Source organism: Electrophorus electricus, chromosome 1 (genome assembly GCF_041902795.1).
Source record: "Electrophorus electricus isolate QZ-2024a chromosome 1, ASM4190279v1, whole genome shotgun sequence".
NCBI classification, from domain to species: Eukaryota; Metazoa; Chordata; class Actinopteri; order Gymnotiformes; family Gymnotidae; genus Electrophorus; species Electrophorus electricus.
In genome coordinates, this window is record NC_137497.1 from 15,338,519 (window position 1) to 15,359,353 (window position 20,835).

General features: G+C 40.4%; 1 protein-coding gene across 1 annotated transcript in view; it reads right to left on the reverse strand.

Annotated features, from left to right (window-relative positions):
* Window positions 1-1,802: 1,802 nt before the first annotated feature.
* LOC145659431 (NACHT, LRR and PYD domains-containing protein 3-like) overlaps window positions 1,803-20,835 on the reverse strand; it is a 105,714-nt gene continuing 86,681 nt past the window's right edge. The window contains exon 10 of the mRNA XM_081722064.1: window positions 1,803-1,986. Coding sequence (XP_081578190.1) covers window positions 1,803-1,986 — 184 coding nt within the window. The remainder of the gene's footprint in view (window positions 1,987-20,835) is intronic.

The window sequence follows — 20,835 nt, forward strand, 5'->3', positions numbered from 1 at the left end:
GTGAAATTAAGTAAGACATTGGGACAACCCAGATTCAAGATGGAACCTATCCACCACTGGGCAGCCCAGCTAATAAACAGTCCATGCTTTATTATATTATATATAATCCATTTAGTATACATGTATAGTTCAGTACAGGTGTCAGCTTCTCCAGTGGGTCAAGGGAGGGCGAGCTGTTTCTGCAGCTGTTCCTCTGGGTGTGCTGGAGTGGGTGGATGAATACAGCAACATCAGTTCATATACTGGCAGCACTGGGACAGTTTTTTCTATTATCTCAGATTCTTCATCACTGATGAGCCGGTCTAGTCCATATGCAGTCCATAAGCAGTAGTCATGTGCCAGTGATCTGCATACAGTTCCAGCAGGTTTATCAGTAGCACCAGAACTAAAAGGGAGAACTAGGGGGTGACCATAGTGCTGAGGGTCTCTGAGACATTGTGTTCCACCCACATTATCATCACAAATTTGAGTGATTGCTTGCAGTGCCTAGGCAACACTGTCAACACCTCAAATTTCTAGAAAACTCTTTCAGTTGGGGCCCTAGGGTCTGCACCTTTATATACAGGTAACTAACCAACCTTTTGTGTAAATAATTAAGTCTTCAGCATGGATTTAAAAACTGCCAGTGTGTCTGAGTCTCCCATTAAAGTTGAAAGGTTGTTCCATAACTGAGGAGCTTTAAAGATTGTTTTTACTTTGGCTGTAACTAATTCTAAGGGAAATTCTGCATTTATCTTAGGAACACATACTCACTCGGATACTGCTGGGCCAGAACATTTAGAGCTGTATAAGTGTGACACTCAGATACTGTGGGCCAGAACATTTAGAGCTGTATAAGTGTGACGCTTGTCGCGATGTGGAGTTAGAGCAGGATGCGGGATGAGTTTCGTAAAAGATAGGCATACATTAACACACAAAACAATGAAGACATAGCATGCAGGCTATCAGGGTTAAACACTGACACAGTCAAACATAAACTATAGACTTTTATATTTATATTTACATTTATGACATTTAGCATTCTAATGCCACACAATGAGGAGCAGGTGTGGAACACAGGGAGGGTGTGGCCACATGGACGAACATATGCACACACTCAAACACACACGGGGAGACATTTGGGAGGAGGGGCTGTACTGTGACAGAGTCCTTCCCCAATGGTGCGACTCCCAGCGTGCCAACCTATCGGGCTACAGCCCCGAAGCCAACGGCCAATGGCGAAGCCGGAGGACCGAGCGAACCAACACGGGCCAGTGAGAGCAGGACAAAGGGGTTGAAGGACAGGGACCATGATGACAACAGACACAGGACAGACACACTGACAGGGACAGGCACTGACATAAAGGGGGACTAATTGACCAGCACAGACAGCGTGATGGGGACAGACACAGTGACAGGGACAGCTACAAAACTACATTGAGGAATGTTAAGGAGTCCGGGGAAGCTGCCAAGAGCCCCAGGCTGTCCCCCAGTCGTTAGCTGGGCTGAAGTACAACCGGCCTGTGGAGGATCGCCCCTCGCCGATTTGGGGGGCTGTGACTTCTGCGCACCCGTATCAGGAAGCACACAAGCTGTTTTGCCTGTCTCTGGGGTGGGCACTGGTGTCACTTCCTTCTTGCCTCTGCCAGGCTTAGGTATGGGTGCACGAGTTCCAGGGCTGTGTGCCCTAGTGGAGGGAGTTTCCTCCTCGAACGAGGGATGGCTTGCTTGTTCCTGAGCGGCACTCCATGGGTGGAGCCTTGGGTGGTATTTTAGGTGCCATTGGCTCATTGCTCCTGGAGACTACAGACTCAATGTCACTATCAGTGGGAGGATCCCCATAGAGGATCTCCTCCGCCTCCATTGGTGGATCCTCCACACAGTCGAACCCCCAAGTCCGACTTCAGATTGACAACTCTCCCTCCATAATCGGTGTAACCTTCATAGTAGTCCATGGACCCTGCGGAGTCCATTTCCGAGTACTGCTTCCCATAGTCCGGCTCGGTTCTGTAAAACTCCACAGAGTCCGACCCTGGATCATACCCAGGGCCCCCTTAAAATCCACCAGTGGCCTTCTCCCCCATTGTGGGAGTAAGGAGTGAGGCCAGGATGATGGAGGGTCTCTCTGCGAGGGTTGTGGAAGGGTGATTGCTTCCTTTCTTCCCTTTCCTTCTTTTGCTCCCCTTCCCAGGCATCCTTCGTCAGTCAGTGTTTCTGTCACAATGTGGAGTTAGATGCGGGGAGTTTGAAAAATATAGGCATACGTTTATTAACACACAAAACAATGAAGACATAACACGCAGGCTGTCAGGGTTAAACACTGACACAGTCACATATAAACCATAGACTTTTATACATGCATACTAACGACGCACAACGAGCAGCAGGTGTGGAACACAGAGGGCGTGGCCACACGGATGAACATACACACACACACACACACACACACACACACACAAACAAACATACAGGGGGAGACGTTTGGGAGGAGGGGCTGTACCGTAACAACACTCAGATATTGTGGGCCAAAAAAGTGTGTAGGATACAGACATGAGCCATTTACATCAAACAAATGGATTTAAATGAAAAATGAAGTTAAACATGGAGAAGTACAAACTTGTAATGCAGGGCAACAAGACTAACTAGACAAACAAAGCAAATAGTCCAAATAAGTGACACTAAAGTGTTGAAAGGAACAGACTTTATAGGGGGTGTTGTGAAGTGGAACACGGGACCTCTGTGTTCTGTGAGGATGTGGCCTTGAAATGAAAACATAAACCACATGGAAGATAGAAAACAAACAAGGACCATGTGGAAAGGAGGATGCTGGTGAGGGGCATTACAATATGTCAAGATATCATCAGTCTTTCTACAAGTTGGAGTTTGTTTAACTGAATTTTTAGAGCATCCAATTAGAATACTATTAATATAAATATAATCTTGCATATATATATATTTTTCTCTATGCACCCCTGTTTTCTTTTCTTCAGTTTGGACAGAGCACTCTCCACACTGCGAGTTATACTGTGTATGACTATGTATGTGACAAATAAACCGAACTTGAACTTGAACTTGAACTTGATCTTGATTAAATAAAAGCATGGACCTATTTCCCTGCATCTGTTGAGTAAAGTATATGCAATGTAAATGTGAAAATGTAAGTTTTACTTGTTTGTTCTACTTCACTGAAATGTGGGACATGAAAAGGGGGATATTGTATAAAAGGGCTGTAATTCCTATCTGGTTCATCCTGTAGAGATGTAAATACTCGGATTATAACTGCTATTCTGAGCTGTAATCTCATGGCCATTGTTTTATTTTAAATCCAGTCTTCTGGAGTAAAGAGCCAAAATCCACTAAAACCATGCTATTGTCCATTTCCTTACAGATTGCACTGAACTACATGTTAAAACAAGAAGGAATTTGAGGTGATCTGACAGAATCAAATACTTTATGAGATGTGAACACTCTGGACAGCACCAACTTGTGAAGAGAGGAACATTATGCACTTTGTAGAGGAGAGTGTCTGAATCTGAGCTTTATTTATACGCCTCTGCATGGAGAGCAGTTTTTATCTGATTTTTGACCTAATCAAATGGGCTTTCTCACCATGTGAAGGTTTTCCTGTAAGTGAACAGTGATAAATCTAAAACAATGGTTTTGGCGTGAAGTCAGTATTTATCCTGCAGTGTTTCTGATGTTGAGCTGGCCTTTGGTTCATTTTATAATTGAATATCCTGCATTACTGAATATATTTATTGTCGTGCATTATGTATCTGCATGCGTTTTTGCAGGTTTACAGCTGTAATCTGTAACAGGAGACATGACCTCCAGAATGAGTCTCTGAGGAACAGCACACACAGAAAGGAGAGAGCTGAGAGAATAGAGGGATTCTGTGGAAAACAAATTTTCACCAGCACTGATCAAAAAAACTCAGAAATGTATGAAAATACCTCAATGCCTTAATCCCTCAAATATTGGTGAAAATGAATGACAATTTCATCAAATGCACTAATTGTAACACGGGAGGAGGTGGAGAGCGAACACATGTGTGAAGTGATGACGCCGTAACGAACCAAACTGATTGACAAGAATAAATAAATAATAAGTTTCAATAATCGACACAGACTAACAATACAGAATAGAATGAAGAACAAACAGGCTAACAGGAGAATAATGTGATAGCAGGGTTATGGCGAGAAATGGGCAACCAGGGAATACAACATTAAGGAAATACTAACGGAGAACAATAATAAAGCATAACGGTGAGCATGAAGACAGACAAATGGGAACAACACAGAACTGGGCTACATAAGATCAACAAACAATACTGATGACGAAGATACAGAACTAAACAAGGAAAGCAACATGCAGCAAGAGTAACTAAACACAGAGAACAAACAAGATTGAACTAAACAAAGAACAAATGAGATCAGACTAAATACAGAGAACACACGAGAACGGACTAAACACAGAGAACAAGCGATATCGGACTAAACACAGAGAACAAACAAGAATGGACTAAACACAGAGAACAAGCGATATCGGACTAAACACAGAGAACAAACAAGAATGGACTAAACACAGAGAACAAGCGATATCGGACTAAACACAGAGAACAAACAAGAACGGACCACACACAGAGAACAAACAAGAATGGACTAAACACAGAGAACAAACGAGAATGGACTAAACACAGAGAACAATCGAGAATGGACTAAACACAAAGAACAAACGAGAACGGACTAAACACAGAGAACAAGTGATATCGGACTAAACACAGAGAACAAAGGAGATCGAACTAGAAACACAATGATAGAGCCCAAACGAGAACTGACCAGAAACAGTGAGAGACACTCTAAGACCAACAAACAAGATACGTAGGGACAGAGTTTTTATACCACTGCAATCAGGACAAACTAGGAACAGCTGGAGTGAAAGGGGAGGCGACAGGGAACAGTGGAGATGAATGAAAACCCAGAAGTGATTTGGTTGCCATGACAACGGGGAATGCTCAGGCTTGTAGACGTAACACTAATCAGATACACTGAGTGGTTGGTTGTGTTTTAGTCTGATTCAGGGTAAGAGATCAGACTCACCTGAACCCAGCTATGTGTCCATGAAGAGTAACTGGTCAATGGGAGCTCCTGAGCCCTTCAGAGAGAGAGAGAGAGAGAGAGAGAGAGAGAGAGAGAGAGAGAGAGAGAGAGAGAGAGAGAGAGAGAGAGAGAGACTGTTCTACTGAGCTCAGGTAAGGATGATGTAGGGAATGTGACTTCTACTGAGCTCAGATAACGACGATGACCTTTCTATGACTGTTGTCACTTTGTAAATAATTAACTATAAAACTAATATTCTGCCTTTGTGTCATACACAAACTCATCTAGAAATCTGGTCCTACACTTCACTTCCCAGAATCCTCAGTAGAGTCAGGTTAACATCCCCTATCAGCAATCATCTAGTCAGATGGACTTATTGAAATCATCATCTCCGGAGTATTAATTAGATCAACTTGCTCCTCATTTCTATTCCTTTGTAAAAACACTGTTGATGTTCTAAGACTTTGTAAAGTATTGCCTCTGTTTTTCTAGAGCTTGCCAAGCTGTTCCATTGTCTAGTCAGCGTTTCTGTGTATTGACCGGGTTTTGTATTCATTGACATTGTTTTTGGATTCTCCCTGTTTGGATTTGTTTCCTGGTGGAATACATTTTCTGGCTTGGCTTGGACTGTTTTTGACACTCCTATTGCTCCTTTGCTCCAGCAATGCCACTGTTTCAGTTTTGATATAGGCCTGTTATCTGAATTTGTTTTTTGATTATCCATATACCAATAGCATTTTGGATCATAAAAACATTTTTTATTATTTATTATCTGCAAGTGTTGCATTAGCCTTATTCCTAAGCTTCACAAAGCAATCATAAGAGTAACATTGTAAAATATATATAAAATAAAATGAATAAAACAAAAAGAAATCCAATATGACAATGTATGTATGCATGGCAATTCACACATAGTTTCCAGTATCTTCTCCCCAATTGTGCGTTTTAGTCTGACTGAGGGTAAGAAGTCGGATTCACCTAAACCCCGCTGAGTGACCAGTCATTGGACCATCTATGGAACTTCAGAGGTGGAGAGTGTTGTAGTGATGAGAGGAAAGTGTCGTTCCTAGATCTTCCTAAGTTCACTCAATACACACTAAATAGAAATAAAGATGCAGACTCTGGAATTAATTGAAGAGAAGAGCTGGTCCCGTCTTTATTCTGAGCTCAATGTTACAAACGAGGCATTGTCCGGAGAATGTTTAACAGTCTCAGGTGGGCACTCCTTTTATACATTTTCTTCTTAACCATTTTTGTTTTTTCATAAAAACTTGGCCAGGTTCCACTATTGTTCTCTAAACCATACATTATTCAATGTATGCAAATTGATATTCAATACTTACACCAACGAGTTCTTGGTACCATTAGGTTCATCCTGAACTACTTCTATTTTTTAAAGGCGATCATATTCTTTCCTGCATGAAACCAGTTTATTCTGGACCATCCCTATTTTTCAGTTTTCAATATTATTTTATTACCTCATAAGGATAGTCTCCTGGTTTAGGACAGTGTTCCTTACTTACAGTCCCACCTGATCAAACTCACTCAGCTCATCATGAAGCCCTTCATGAGCTGCATCAGGTGTGTTAGAGCAGGAAAACACTAGACTATGTAGTGCTGTAGGACTCCATCACAGGAAGTGAGGATCACTGAATTATGTGATTAAATCAATTCATCCAACACTGGCAATGAGGAACAATGGATTAGAGAATTAAATCAATTCATCCAGCACTGACAGTGAGGAACATTGTTTTAGGGGATTAAATTAGTTTATCCAGCCTGAATTGTACAATTGTGCTGGTGTATATAATGGTGTGTGTTATATAGGTATGAATGTGCTACACATTCCCTATTAAACTCAGTGCTGTGTTTGTCCACACTGTACAAAAGGAGAAATCCGCAATCACCTCCAAAAACAATGTGGAATTCATATTCAAGGTGTGTGCATGTATGTGTGCGTGAAGGCAGTAACAAATGCATAGAGTGCTCTCCATCATATAATACAATCACATCATAATTTTCTTTTTTGTAACAGTGTGTTCTTATGACTGTCTGCTGTTTATTCCCAACCAGGAGCTGGAGCACAAACTCATCTCTCTGGTAACGAAGGAGTTGAAGAGGTTTAAGAAGCTACTAAGTCCAGATTACCCACATCCTGCAGAACATGAACCAGACAGACCTCGCTAACATACTACAGACCAGTAAGAGTTCTGGGTCATGGCTTTATGATGGCACTGTTACTCTAACAAAAATTTTGTTTTAAGGTTTTTATTAAAACGTTAGCTGAGCTATGTTTGTTGCCTTTTAGCCTCCGGTATTGACACTGTGTATTTTCACTATGTAGCCCCGCCGATTTACGGCGTTCGATTTTTCGGCTTTTTTGACTTGGAACTATTCTGTTTACACTGGTGTTTGTAATGCTGAGTTACAGAAGATCGAGGTAAAATTATCAACGGCTTCCACCAATGAAAGAACCTCATATGGCTCAGAACCCCAAACGAGCACAACACACTTTGGGGTTCCTACTGTCTCACTTTGTGCAGTACGCCACTGTCTTCGTACAGTTTTCCTGAAGGTACAAAAGGAATTCTGTACAGGTATTGCTGGGTCACAGGTGACAGAACCATGGAGTGGCCATTTTACCTCTGCAGCTGAATGTGTGCATGGACTTTTGTTCAGTGCAACTGGAGTGCATGTGGAGGATAGGATGGACCTCCCTGAGAAGTTCCACAGTTCAGTCATTGAAGCTGTGTATGATGAGCTCCTCAGAAGAATTAAGGCCAGGAAAAATGTGAATGTGAACCAAGCATTCATCAGTGGTGGTCTGGTGCTTGGAGGAGCTTTATCATTTGTTAAGGTTATTCAGAGGAAAGATCTGGCCCAGTTCCTCTACTGTCCCTCCATAGACGGCCCCGGATCTGCAAAGCCAACAACAGTAAGGACCACTGTATCTGGTGTGGCTGAAGCTAAGACCAGGCAGACACACTGGATACATCACCTAATGGGGAGGATCTCAAGAACTGTCAGGAAGGTAAAGTAGTGGTCTATTTTATATATTTATGTTCTTAATGAATTTAGTAGCATGACAGTCCATGGAGGAAGAAGACCAAGCTTTGAGTTCTGGTGTGCATAAAAGTAGCTCTTCAGAAGCAGAGAAAAACAGTTTGCTTTTTAGAAAGTGCGAATGTTAAACACCATTTTGTTTCTGATGGTATTTCTTTCTCCTTGTTTTAGATCTACACCAGAAGCCGAACTCTCTGGAGAAGATGTGTCAGAGCTCTTTCTCACAGAGGATAAGCTCCATGTTTAAAAAAATAAAAAGTAAACACTTCACAAGTGATGATGTGTTTATGCTCTCCTTTATGAAGAATTAGTTCCATGTTTAAAAAATGTGGAAATAAATAAAGATGTACTGATGTAAAATGTAGACCAGTCACTTCACTCACTATCTGACAGGATATATAGACACATGTAGAGAGAGAATAAGGCACCATAAACACGTAAATTTCATAGAACAAGTTTCAGTATGTAAATTCTCTTTAAGGTGTTTACAACATGTAGACAGTGGAAGGATTTTTGATGTGCTGGTAATGGTAGCAGTTCCTGGGATGAGCAGAGACTGGACATTGAGACCGCTTCCAAACGCACAACAGCCTTGACAGACACATACGCCTGCTCCCTGCTTTCATAGACCCAGTCAGTGCAAATACCAGGAATTATAGGCAGAGGCATATCGGAATAGCGGCGAATGAAGAACAACAGGGTCCCTTTGTAACACGTTTCAAGTAGAAACTGCTACTGTGTAAATTATCTATCATATGTCAGGTTTATATATGCTTATATTGTGTGGTATCTGGAATTTCTAACCGTCATTTGAAAATTAAGTACCAGAATCCTTTATCGTTTTATTTGAAACTATGCTTGATATTTAGCTTACTTTGAACTCTGTTCTCAGACATATATAGCGACGTGTACGGTGCATGTATGAATATTAAGTCTTTATCATCACGGTGCACTACTGGGATACTTGTAAAAGGAGTTTGAGTTACCTCCAAAATGGAGGCGCTGTGTATTGTATTCACCCACTGACATCGAGTACTGTATATTAATTTGGGGGGAGTCCAGTTGTAAATTTGTTGACTTCTCACTTACTTAAAAAATGGAATAAAGTGACTTGGCCCTAAGATGAATGAAAATATAGTCTCCAAAGCTCCCGCTTCTCAGGGCTGCAGTCGTGTGTGTATACCGTGCGAACTTCTCCGTCTGTCATTCACGTTTAATTCCGTTACACCGCTTACCTGAAGCGGGTCACCACAGTAATGTGTTGTCTCTGTGATTTATAAAGCTGTCTGCTGATGACATGTAGATTCTTCAGTCCAAAGATGACAGACAAGGCATCGACAACTTCATCAAGTATTTGTGAAGGCCACAAATACTAGTAGATTTACTATTTAATGCTGTGTAACTTAGCTATCTGCTAACAGTACAGTTCCATTAACAGCGAGTTAACGTCGTTCAGCATAAAAGGGTTTTTATTCCAGTACAAATGAACAAAATTGCTTTGATTTCCTTGAGATACACTACATACCAAGCGAAGCAAATCTTTAAAAACAAATTTAGAAAAACCTGACTCGTTGGATTAATATACAAGCAGGAAATGTTCTGGTCAATACTTTGCTAGCTAGGTAGTGTTTGCTAACTAGCTAGTGTTAACACAGACTTGCCAGTCAGACCTGGGCGTTTTGTTATTTTCATGCTGACTTATTTCACCTGATCAGTCATTGATGGAAAAATTATGTTAAATTATATGCTGATGGTGTAGGGATCTGTGCTGTGTGTCTATGGATAGAGGGTAAGTGTCCTCCTTTATTTTCCTTACTAATTATTTGCAAATGGAGAATAAAAAACAAGGTAAGTCCATGTGGTGGTTATCTGTGTGTGTGTGTCCTTGCTGCTCCTGAGGTTTCCAGGCAGCTTAATCCTGGAGAATCTCTTATCCTGGTTGTTCCCATCTCAGTGCCAGTTGAGATGTTTATTAACAGGACTAGTGACCCCAGTCCAAACGCAGTCAGGTCAGTGTGTCTCTGAGTATGAACAGAGAGTGTCATTCAGTTCCAGTCTGCAGCTGAAAGAGTCTGACAGTGGCGTTTACATCATATGGGACATCAGGAATAAGGAGATTGTATTCACCTTTAGGGTCACCGTAGAAGGTAAGACTTTAACCTGCCTGAGCACAGTCATGTTCAGGATACTCTCAGGTAACCTCATGTGTAAATCAAATAGCAAGATTTTATTTTCTTTATGTTTCTATCTGTGTGATTTTTGGTTGCTTATAAGTCTGCTGTCGTTTTAGGAAAGAACACAGACACCGACATGACTTTGGCTCCAGTAAAAAGTGAGTATTTATTATAATCTGCTGTTTTGTTTTCATTAGTTTGAACTATATACTTCAGTATTAAGACAATGAAAATATAGTGAAACTCACTGTTTTGAATAATAAACGCATTTACTGACCAGTAATATGAACCGTTCTTATTGTTTTAAGTAACTTAATAAACAGAAAATACATCACCTGTGTGTGGTCCATCTACACTGATTGTACATTGTACAATAGAACATCTCCTACATGAAGTTCTAGTGGAGGGGATCCTGCACATCAGAGTAGACTCTTCCTCCTCCTCCTCCTCCTCCTTCTTCCTCTTCTTCTTATTAGTTACATAATAATATATACATTTATATATATTTCTCAGACTCAAGGATGCTTTACGGATAGATATCAGCTTTTACAAACACACACACACACTGTTTGGGTGATAAAATAATCAATCCCACTTTTATCACTAATGCAAACAGTATTTAGATATTTCCATATCAACATTTCTTAAAATGATCAAAAGTGCCTTGTAACAACTATTGAAGGGAACATGACACCTTGGTCTGTGTAAAACAAAATATTTTTTTATGGAGTAGAAATACATTTAGAAAAGGGGCAATCATCTCTTAGGTTTCAACTTGGACACACACATTCTCTAAGTCTTGCTTTCTGGGGAGGATTAGTACCATCACCTGTGAGCTGTGTCACAGCAGGGTGTTTATTTAAAAAACAAAACACCCAACTTTTTGGGTAATGTGACCAGCCAGCAATTCATTATGATAAACTTCCAATCACTGAATGTTTTACCACTGTTGTCTTACCTTTGTTTCTAAATACAGTATATTTTAATTATGATCAGACAAAGCTAGAGAGGTTTTGTAAAATATTTACAGGCAGGTATATTTTTGCACTGAAAATGTATTACATTCCATTTATAAGCACTAATGGAAGAATGTCAGATTTTCTTCTTGTAGAGCCCCCTACCTCTTAACTACTGCCTTGTAGGTAAGGTGAGTTCGTTTTCCTCTGCACAACTATTTATAATGATTATGAAGGCTAGGTTCTCCTGTGTACTCAGGATAATGTGTTTCTACTATAGTCCACTAGTGATTAGGCGTACTATCTAATTATTATCTCGTTTTCCCTCACACTCCAAGCTTTAGTAAAACTCTCCCCTGAAAACATTAAATAGACTAGCTGTCCCACGCAATGAAATCAAAAGGGAAAGGGATTAGTACTTTTTTCACCAATTAACTTATTTACTGCATAAACCACATATTCATTAGTATAAAGGCATTAGTGAGAACTCACATTTCAACAACACTGTTCAGCACTGGCTAAGGTGGCTAACCCACTACACTACTGTTATGTAGAGCATTAACCCTCTTGTGTAACATTATTCTAAAAGCGCCATCACCAGCAGATGCAGGTGGAGAACATGAATGTTATTATATTACAGTAACTCAACAATAAGACCAGAATAGATTCAATTCTGTAGGTACCAAATATGAACAAATGTGTGTTTTTGCATGTTTTGAGTATGTGCTGAATTTATATGTCTGTGTGTGGTACCCCTTTGTATGTGAGGCTGTTTGTGAAAGTGGTGTGTGTGTTTTCTCTCACAGGGAATCTGTTGAAGAGGTCGATGAACATGTCTCCTGTGAATGGGCTTTTTCGGCGAGTCATCAAGGTGTAACGCGGGAGGGGGGTGGAGAGCATACACACGTGCGAAGTGACGACGCCATAACAAACCAAACTGATTGACTAGAATAAACAAATAATACATTTAATAATAATCAACACAGACTAACAATAAAGAATAGAATGAAGAACAAACAGACTAACAGAAAAATAAGATGATAACAGGGTGATGGCGAGAAATAGGCAACGAGGGAATAAAAAATTAGAGAAAGACTAACAGAGCAACAATAATAAAACATAACGGTGAGCATAAAGACAAACAATATTGAGCACTAAGATACAGAACTAAACAAGGAAAGCAACATGCAGCAAGAGTAACCAAACACAGAGAAGAAATGAGATTGGACTAGAAATGCAATGATGGCAACCAAATGAGAACTGACCATATAAGCTGAATAACTGAATATAAGCTCAGCTATAGAACAGCTATGTGGATTACTTTTCTGTCAATAATTAATTAGAAGTAATTTATTATCAATTAATGGTATTATTCCAATTCATGTGTCATGGACAAACATTACCCATTATGATACTAATTATATGGGTTAGCCCATATTACTTCTTAAGAATTTTATGTACTCCTGTTTAAATTATTGTTATTATATCTGACATGTACCGCAGTCTGGTTTGTTATTATAGCTTTTTAACCATATGACATAGTCTGTACAAGGCTTTCAAGACGACATTAATCAAGAATGTTCCTTCTGTCTTGTTAATTATTGTGAATAATGTGTTAATATCATGATTGGCCGTTTTATGAATATTAATACAGTTTCACAGCACTCCCTGCTGCCTACTTCATAATGGCTGCTGTTGGGGCAACCAAGTCTATTATGACGCCACATAGCGAGTATATATATTTTAGTGCACAGCGCAGTTTTCTGTTATAACACTTTGATCGCATCATGGCAGAATATCGGATAAGTTTTCCCTTCCATCCTCATGAAACCGGGAGATTAGAAATGATTGAAATTGTGCGCCGTCGGTTTTGGGGAAAGTGTAGCCGTTGTCGTAACCACGGAGAGAATATCGAGGTCCAGAGCCGAGTAGCCTTTATTTGAATGAGCTAACTGTCCTGCCTAGCTAGCTATCAGTGGTAGGAGAAAAACAATTCCCAGACTTTGTGTTTAGCAGCAACCACAGAGGACGTCAGTTTGGGTATTTAGTTCACTATGCTAATGCTAGCTAGCTTGTTAACTAACGGTAGGGTTTAGGCATTTCATATCTAATATTAGCTAGCTAGCTAACTAGCTAGCTAACATTAGCTCAAACATGTGGTTATCGTTAGCTGAGCTGTTTGTTGCCTTTTAGCCTCCGGTATTGACACTATGTATGACTTTTGCTCCAGTAAAAGGTGATTATTTATTATAATCTGCTGTTTTGTATTTCCATTAGTTTTAACTATATACTTCAGTATTAAGACAATCAAAATATAGTAAAACTCACTGTTTTGAATAATAAACACATTTACTGACCTCATAAATGCCTCATGCAGTGTTTGAGTGGACTTACTATGCTATACAATACTGGCAGTGCATGTGCACGCGCGCACACACAATCATCAGAGCCTTGGTTTTATCGAGTGTGGTCCTGTTGGTAATGTAAAGATTGTTATTCCCACTGAAGATCAGGGAGGTCAAAGCACAGGGATTTCTGATGTAATAATTCAATATAATAATAATATTCCCTTATTATGACTATAATATTTGCTTAATCTAATAACCGAATAATCCTGAAATATTCATAAACAACTAAAACCAGAACAATGGCTATTTTTTTCCACTTTGAATATAATTCCCCTCTGATTATGCCTGACTAGCAGGTGGGATTCCCAGGGTTCCAGATTAATGGGGCCAAGATACTGATGGCGGAACCTTCCAGAAGCTCCTCGTTTCTCGGCCAGGACTCTGGCACTGGGGATGTGAAATCCCATAATCTCCCATCATCCTCACCAGCAGCTCCGCCCAGTCTGGGGTCTGAACCAGTGACATGCTCAGCAACAATGTTTCTATGGTATTAAGAGCAGACCAGTAGATGGACAGGTAAGTAAAACATCATGATGTCAGCCATCAGGAGGTAGAGTAGTCTCTGTAAAACTTTATTAAAAGGAAAAATAAATGTAAAAAAAAAACAACAAAAAAAAACAAACCACAACATGTACAAAAATTCCAGCTGTCTTAGAAAAATTCCTCCTCTCTCATGTTATCACACAAAAAAACACAGGCTGCACATTTAGGACAAACATCAAATGTGCTGCAGTAAAACGCGGTTCCCACCTCTGACGCATCGCGGTTAAGGGGGCGGATATTTACACATATTACTAATTTGTCATTTCTGTTTCTGATCATGTGTCTCATCAGAACACAGCTGGCCCAACGTGACCAGGACACAGACACACACACACACGCACTATTTGAACTGGTTATCAATAAGGGTTCCCTTCATCTTTGCCTTCTTAGCTTCTAGTTCAGGCTGAAAAAAAGAAAAAGAGCAAAGCAGTTACACACACACACACACACACACACACACACACACACACACAGAACATGTACACATTAAAACACACACTGTGCCACACCAACACGCATTGAATATCTACACACTTCATTATATTTAACACACCACAAAGGTGTTTTTCATTATATATAACACACTGAACATGCCGTGTGAACGCAGTCTCATGTGGAACACACAGCCTGTGCTGTTCACCTAATCAGACAAATTTTCCCCTCAGTTCTACACGAGAGCTTTTACCCTCGCCTGATAGTCAGGTGTGTTCCACCGTGTGAGGGAGACGGTGGGTATATTTATTTGGTTATCTTTGTGAGCATGACTGTCAGAAAGTGTGTGTTCTCACCAGCTCTTTTCTTTTGTGTGTGTATGTGTGTGGGGTCTCACCAGTTCCTGCAGTCTTTTCTTACTCATTTCTTTCCTCTCTAGTTGTTTCTCAATTACTTTTGCATTCTGAGTATAACAGTCTGCCACCTCCCTCTGGAAGAAGCAGCCAATTACAACGTTCACATCACTTATTGTTTTAAATATTCCCTTTTAGAAAAAAAAGGAATCAAATCAATTACTACAATATTCATTATAATGTTGATATGTATGAATTTGAATCTTTCAGGTATTTCAAAGCAATCACAAGTGTATCACATCAGACAACTGGTCACATCACAACAGGGAGGCAATCCCACTACATCTGAAGGACATGTGGAACTATGCAACTGCTTACACCAGGCAAGGGCACCCCAGGCGAAGCCACACCAGCAGGTTCCAGGTCCAGCCCACAGGACCCCTGGTCTGCATATGACTGTACTTCATCTAGGCCAACACACCTTCCTAAACTCATCAGGTAATTACCAAGCCCTTCACACCTCACTCCGGTGTGTGGAAGCAGGCCAGTGATCTGTGCAGAGTATAACGCACATCCTCAGCTAACTCAGGTAACTCCAAATACCCTGCTTAAAGAATAAACACTGTGTACTAACAACAGCCAAACACGTATTCTGGCTAGAACTCTAGAATAATCTAAATTTTTATCATGAGCGAATCACAATCCATGCGGTTTGGTTTCAGTACAAAGATCCAATCGCAGCACAGCACTCACTGCCTCGATCCCTTCCTCTTCCTCATCAATGATTAACATGGTAACAGATCTGTACTTGCCCATGTCTTTGATGCGTTTCATCAGCACCTGGAAGACCGTTGTAAACACACACACACACACACACACACACACACACACACACACGTGATAGTTAGGCAGCTAGACATGACAAAAAAGTGAAAGGTTCATTCAGCCAATATGAATGATCTGAGTTCAATACTTAATTAAATCTCTGTATTAACAATTCACTATTTGCCATACAGTAGACAGCTCTGCCTTGAGATCTGAAGTAAATTTATTTTTTATGTAATATGGAATGTAACGTGAAAAATACATTCTGGTTTTAAAAAAATTCTCTTTTCTATCACTGTCAGTGTTACAACGCTACCACCTATTAGTAGATCGACTCAGTCTGGTTTTGTAGATTCATTTTTTTCACTTTATCAGATGCCTAAATGACAGAAAAATACATATAAACAAGTGTAAAACAAGCAATGTAAACACAAAACTCCACCAACAAACATATGTACAAGACAAGCCTTATAGGTGCAAAAAAACACAGAACCAAGGAGTGAAACTGATCGATCTTGAATCGCTAAATTGCAACTCTACCTAGAACAGTTTTATTGTTTTAGGATGGTTTGCAGTTTTGGGGAGTTTTGTTTTGTATTTTTGTTGATAGAAATATATGACTAGGGTTGCACAAGGCAGTGTGAACAGCAGGGCTCTTACACGCGTTTCCTGAACTTCCAGGGAGTCCCGTAGGGATGCAAGAATTCCCTGAACACGGATGTGACTATTTTAATGAAAGAGGAATCATTTTGGTCAATTTTTTAAATCTAAATGCAGTTAGCATAAGTTCCAGTGGGATGAAAGGCGTGTTGAATTCTAACTTCTGCTCTTTGGATATCAATAGGTGAAATGGCTATGACTGTGTGGATTATTCTGTAATCTGGATTAGGATGAAGTGAATCAAAAGAGTTCCACTTTATTGAGGAAAGCACAGAGTATATATGTGTCCTATATCTACTATCTAAATCTACAGGATGACGGGGAAAAATGAGGAATGTTCTAAGGGTCTACGTAGACAGGAAAGAAGCAGGTTAGTAAAGATTAGATGCAGTCAGCATGACCCAGCCATGAGCTGCTTGCGTGTGTAGAGAGAGATAGGGAGAGCGAAAGAGAAAGGGAGGGGTAAAGTATGCAAGAAGAGGGAGCGGATGACCTCGGGTGAGGAGCCCTCGGTCAAGCAGTTACATTATGGCTGATAAGCAGAGACGGAGTCTATCAAAAATGACCTCAAATGGAGAAAATTTGGTGGCGGCATTGGGTGTCATTCTGATCTCACACAACACTGCTGGCAGTAGATCTATCTACTTCTTTCCTGTTTCCATCATGAGATGTGAAACTTCCAGTCAATAGTTAGGTAGGTGCATAGTTTCTGAGTTACCTTAGAAATGAAACATGGTCCCTGATCTGAATGTATTACCCAAAGCACACCATACCTCAATATTATCTCCTTGGCTAGGATTTTAACCACAGTGCGGGCGTCTTCCTTAGAACAAGGAAACACATCAGTCCCCTTGGAAAACCTGTCTACAATCACTAGCAAGTACTTCCAACTGACTGAAAGGGATATTCAGGAGCCAGTAAAGTATCATATTTGGCTTGTGTTTTACCTTGGTTGCTTCTGGCACAAGTTAAACAGCAATCTAGGAGGAGTTTTACAGTTATATGTATACAAAACTGTTTTTGAATGTTAGCCATCACCCCCTTTGTGCGATGTGAAATCCCATGAAAATGATGCACAAGAAATGGCAAAAATAGATTTAGGAACGGTGACATGCCCCTCCAGGTCACGGATTAGACCATTTTAATCAGGACTACAGCCCTAATCAACTCAGTGAGAGCAGTCCTGTTGTGTACCCTGAGTTTGTAAGAAACGCACATTGATATTATTCAGCACAAAGCAATGAGAAAAAATGGTGATAGCTTCACACATCGAGGATATAGTGTACGGGCATGAGGGAGCATTAACAGCTGACCAACGTGCGGTCTCGTCTGCTAAGGCATTGCCAGTGGCCGTGTCAGACTCAAAGGTTGAGTCATGACCCTTGACCTTTAACGATAGCTAGCTGAGCTGGTAGTGTACATGCAGACAAAGGTGCAGACACTAGTCCTGGATTAGAAATGGTCTTGCCGTCCGAGGTGCGGAACCCCCTGGAGTGCCAAATCTTAACAAAGTTATGAGCAACCCCAAACGCATAATGGGAATCAGTGTAGATGGTGACAACCTGATCCCGGAGTAGATGGCAGACCCTGGTAAACGCCATCAGCTCAACTGCTTGAGCAGACCTATAAGGGAGAGAGTAAGCCTCCCAAATGAGGTTAGGCAGAGAGCAGACAGAATAACCACAGGGAAATTCAGAGTCAGACGGTTTAAAACATGGGCCATCTACAAAAATGTGATAGCCGCCTATTTTTAATATCAGTCATGTTAGGAGGCATAACTCTACAGTTTCTCACCCAGCATCATGAATAGAGCAGAAATATTCACAGGGTGGCTGGAGCCATGCTCCGAAGTCTCAACCTGCCGTAGAGAGGCGAGGTTAGTAGAGAGGGCGGGTGTGGCTTGTCGTCCACTCCTCCTCCAGAAGTCCCCCTCTCAACTTCCTGCTTCAGCTCAGATGTGTGTGTGGCCTTCGAAACAGAAACATCTGCCTGAGCAGTAGCCTGTCTTATCAGTGCATGCTTCACAAGTGGAGGAGGAGATCCTTTCAGCTGTGTGGCAGCAAAAACAGCTATTTCAGTCCCAGGAGTCTTATTGAGTTTTACACCATGTGCCTTGTCCCACACCGGCTTGGCCTTATTCCAGGTCTGCCAAGAATTCTTCATATATTGAAAATCCCAGCTAGGGTCCCCATATCCCTCATAAATAAACATAGCACTAAGCACTATAAACTCCCGCTGAAAAGAAATCTGAATACTTCTTGTATTTGCATGTATAGTGTTCACTGTTTATAAAAAACAATATGGTGATGTAAAAGTATACTGTAAATTTCATTATTATTTCACTCTTGGCTAAATAATAAACCCAACCAACTAGACTGAAATTACACAGACATGGGGAGCAGTTGTTTTTGTAGTCAGGATAAATCAATTCTAAAGGAGTTCCTTCTAAAAGAAGCTGCTGACCTGCTCCCTGCGCTCTTCCACATTCTTAGAAGTGTCCCAGCCTTTGCGTGTGTTGAACTTGGACACCTAACTAGTAAATAAAGGTTTAGCAATTTTACAAAGAACCGTAATGAAAATCAAGCTGCACTGATGGAAGAAATAATGTTAGCTAGCTACAGCACCCTTATCGATGGTTTAGCTCGCTGGTCGCCAACCAGTCTATCTATCAAGTCGATCTCACATGTCTAATTTGCTCATAATTCAGAATATGATATTATGTTTATCGATGAAAAGGTTGGTGACCACTGGATTAGGCAGTCATTTAACAAAAGTGTTATCCCAACTAGCTAGCTAGGTTAGCTAGGGTTAGCTAGATTAACTAGGTTAGCTAAGGTTAGCCAGATGGTTTAGCCCGCTAGCATTGCTGTATCGCTAACATAACCTACACACAGCTCGTTCAAGCCTTTGAAAAACCTCCCTAAAAATGTTCAAATATCCAGTTACAACTACTTTCAAATTTTACAAAGAGCTAACCAGCTAACAGCTAGAATTCTGCAGATTGCTACTTTGTGTACTTACGTTTGTGCCGCTGTTTGTGTGTTGTGTACGGTTCAATCATAGCAAAGACCGTTTCTGCTTGGATAAAAGTGCCTTTGGCTCCCCACTGCAGTATGTCCTACCAGTCCCGCGCAAAATCTAATGTCTCCTGTCGTTAATCCGAGTTATGGATGTGACACCGTTTTCGTATTATGTTAAATGTTTAATACTGTTCACTGCTATATTTGTATGTGAGTGGCACTTGTGTTGTCCGTGTTTAATGTTAATAAATGTTTCACAAACACAAGGGAGTCTGTGCGTCCTGCCCCGCGCCCTGCGGCACTCGGGCCAGCAGCAACGTTACACGAAATAATGTTGGTGATTGCTGACTTAAGCTCTACTCAGTACGTTCAAGAAGAACTATCTTCTAATGTTTATTTTGTTTTTTAAATAGCATGACATTCAACTGTAGAGGCAAAAAGTGTGGAAATACTTTAACAATGACAAACATGAAGTACTTTAACGTTTAGTATTTATGAGGAGTTGTGAATGCTGAGATGTCCACCACTAAGTTTAATAAAATGGATTTTACAAAATACAAAAAAACAAAAACGTTCTTGTACTGAATAAAAGTGGAGGTCTTCTTTCACGTTTGCAGTGTTCTCTCTCTCTCTCTCTCTCTCTCTCTCTCTCTCTCTCTCTCTCTCTCTCTCTCATATATATATATATATATATAATCATTTTTACTGGTGTGTAAATGCATAATTGAAGCAATGACTTTGTATTTCATCAAGTGTCATGTGACACAAAAATCTGCTGATTATTTAAACAAATCAGAAGCCTCTGAGTCATAAACAAATGCCTAGTGCCAGAATCATTTTATAGTCCCATATGCGCAAGCTGAACAATATTCATAATTTGCTGTTGTTTTAGTCCTGTTTGGCCATCATTTTGCCTTGTTAATATGGCCATGTGTCTGAAAATCCATTGTCATGGAGAATAATGCATGGTGTTGTAGGATAATGTATGTCTTGGACTGTTTCTCGATGAGGCAATAAATGAACAAAATATGGAAATATTAGTTTTAGCTCTCAGCATTTCTTGTGTTTAAAGGGTCTTAGGCTAGTGATATGTGCATTATTTTTTCTGTGATGTTCTTCTTCTATCCTTCTATGCTACTCTGTTGTCTTTCAGTAACAGTTCCAAAAATTCTGCCTTTGCTTTAGTTCTGCTTTATTAATATATTTGCTTGTGAGAGAATTAGACCAGGGACAAGCATGATATCTCAAACATTTCCTGAGATGTCAATGTTACTCTTCATGAATCTTCATAAATCAAAAATACACTGAGGAACTCTGGCCACA